Here is a 330-nt window from a genome sequence, read left to right on the forward strand (position 1 = left end):
CCAGCCAACCCCCGAGCATCCCACCAGCACAGCTTCCAAACAACCCATAGTCTATCCCTGGATGAAAAAAATCCACGTCAGTACTGGTATGCAACTTTTATTTTCCCTCTTCTGTCTCTCCGCTCTGATTTTTCACACCATGCTTCTCCCTCCCTCTCCCTTTTCCTCTCCCCGAGCATCCCACCAGCACAGCTTCCAAACAACCCATAGTCTATCCCTGGATGAAAAAAATCCACGTCAGTACTGGTATGCAACTTTTATTTTCCCTCTTCTGTCTCTCCGCTCTGATTTTTCACACCATGCTTCTCCCTCCCTCTCCCTTTTCCTCTC

The 330-nt window shown here is 48.8% G+C and overlaps 1 protein-coding gene across 1 annotated transcript in view; it reads left to right on the forward strand.

Annotated features, from left to right (window-relative positions):
* LOC103768795 (homeobox protein Hox-C4-like) overlaps positions 1-246 on the forward strand; it is a gene marked incomplete at both ends in the record, with an annotated part of 696 nt that extends 450 nt beyond the window's left edge. The window contains one exon of the mRNA XM_008935949.1: positions 177-246. Coding sequence (XP_008934197.1) covers positions 177-246 — 70 coding nt within the window. The remainder of the gene's footprint in view (positions 1-176) is intronic.
* Positions 247-330: the final 84 nt, after the last annotated feature.

This window comes from Merops nubicus, unplaced genomic scaffold, assembly GCF_000691845.1.
Source record: "Merops nubicus isolate BGI_N331 unplaced genomic scaffold, ASM69184v1 scaffold43832, whole genome shotgun sequence".
Classification (NCBI taxonomy): domain Eukaryota; kingdom Metazoa; phylum Chordata; class Aves; order Coraciiformes; family Meropidae; genus Merops; species Merops nubicus.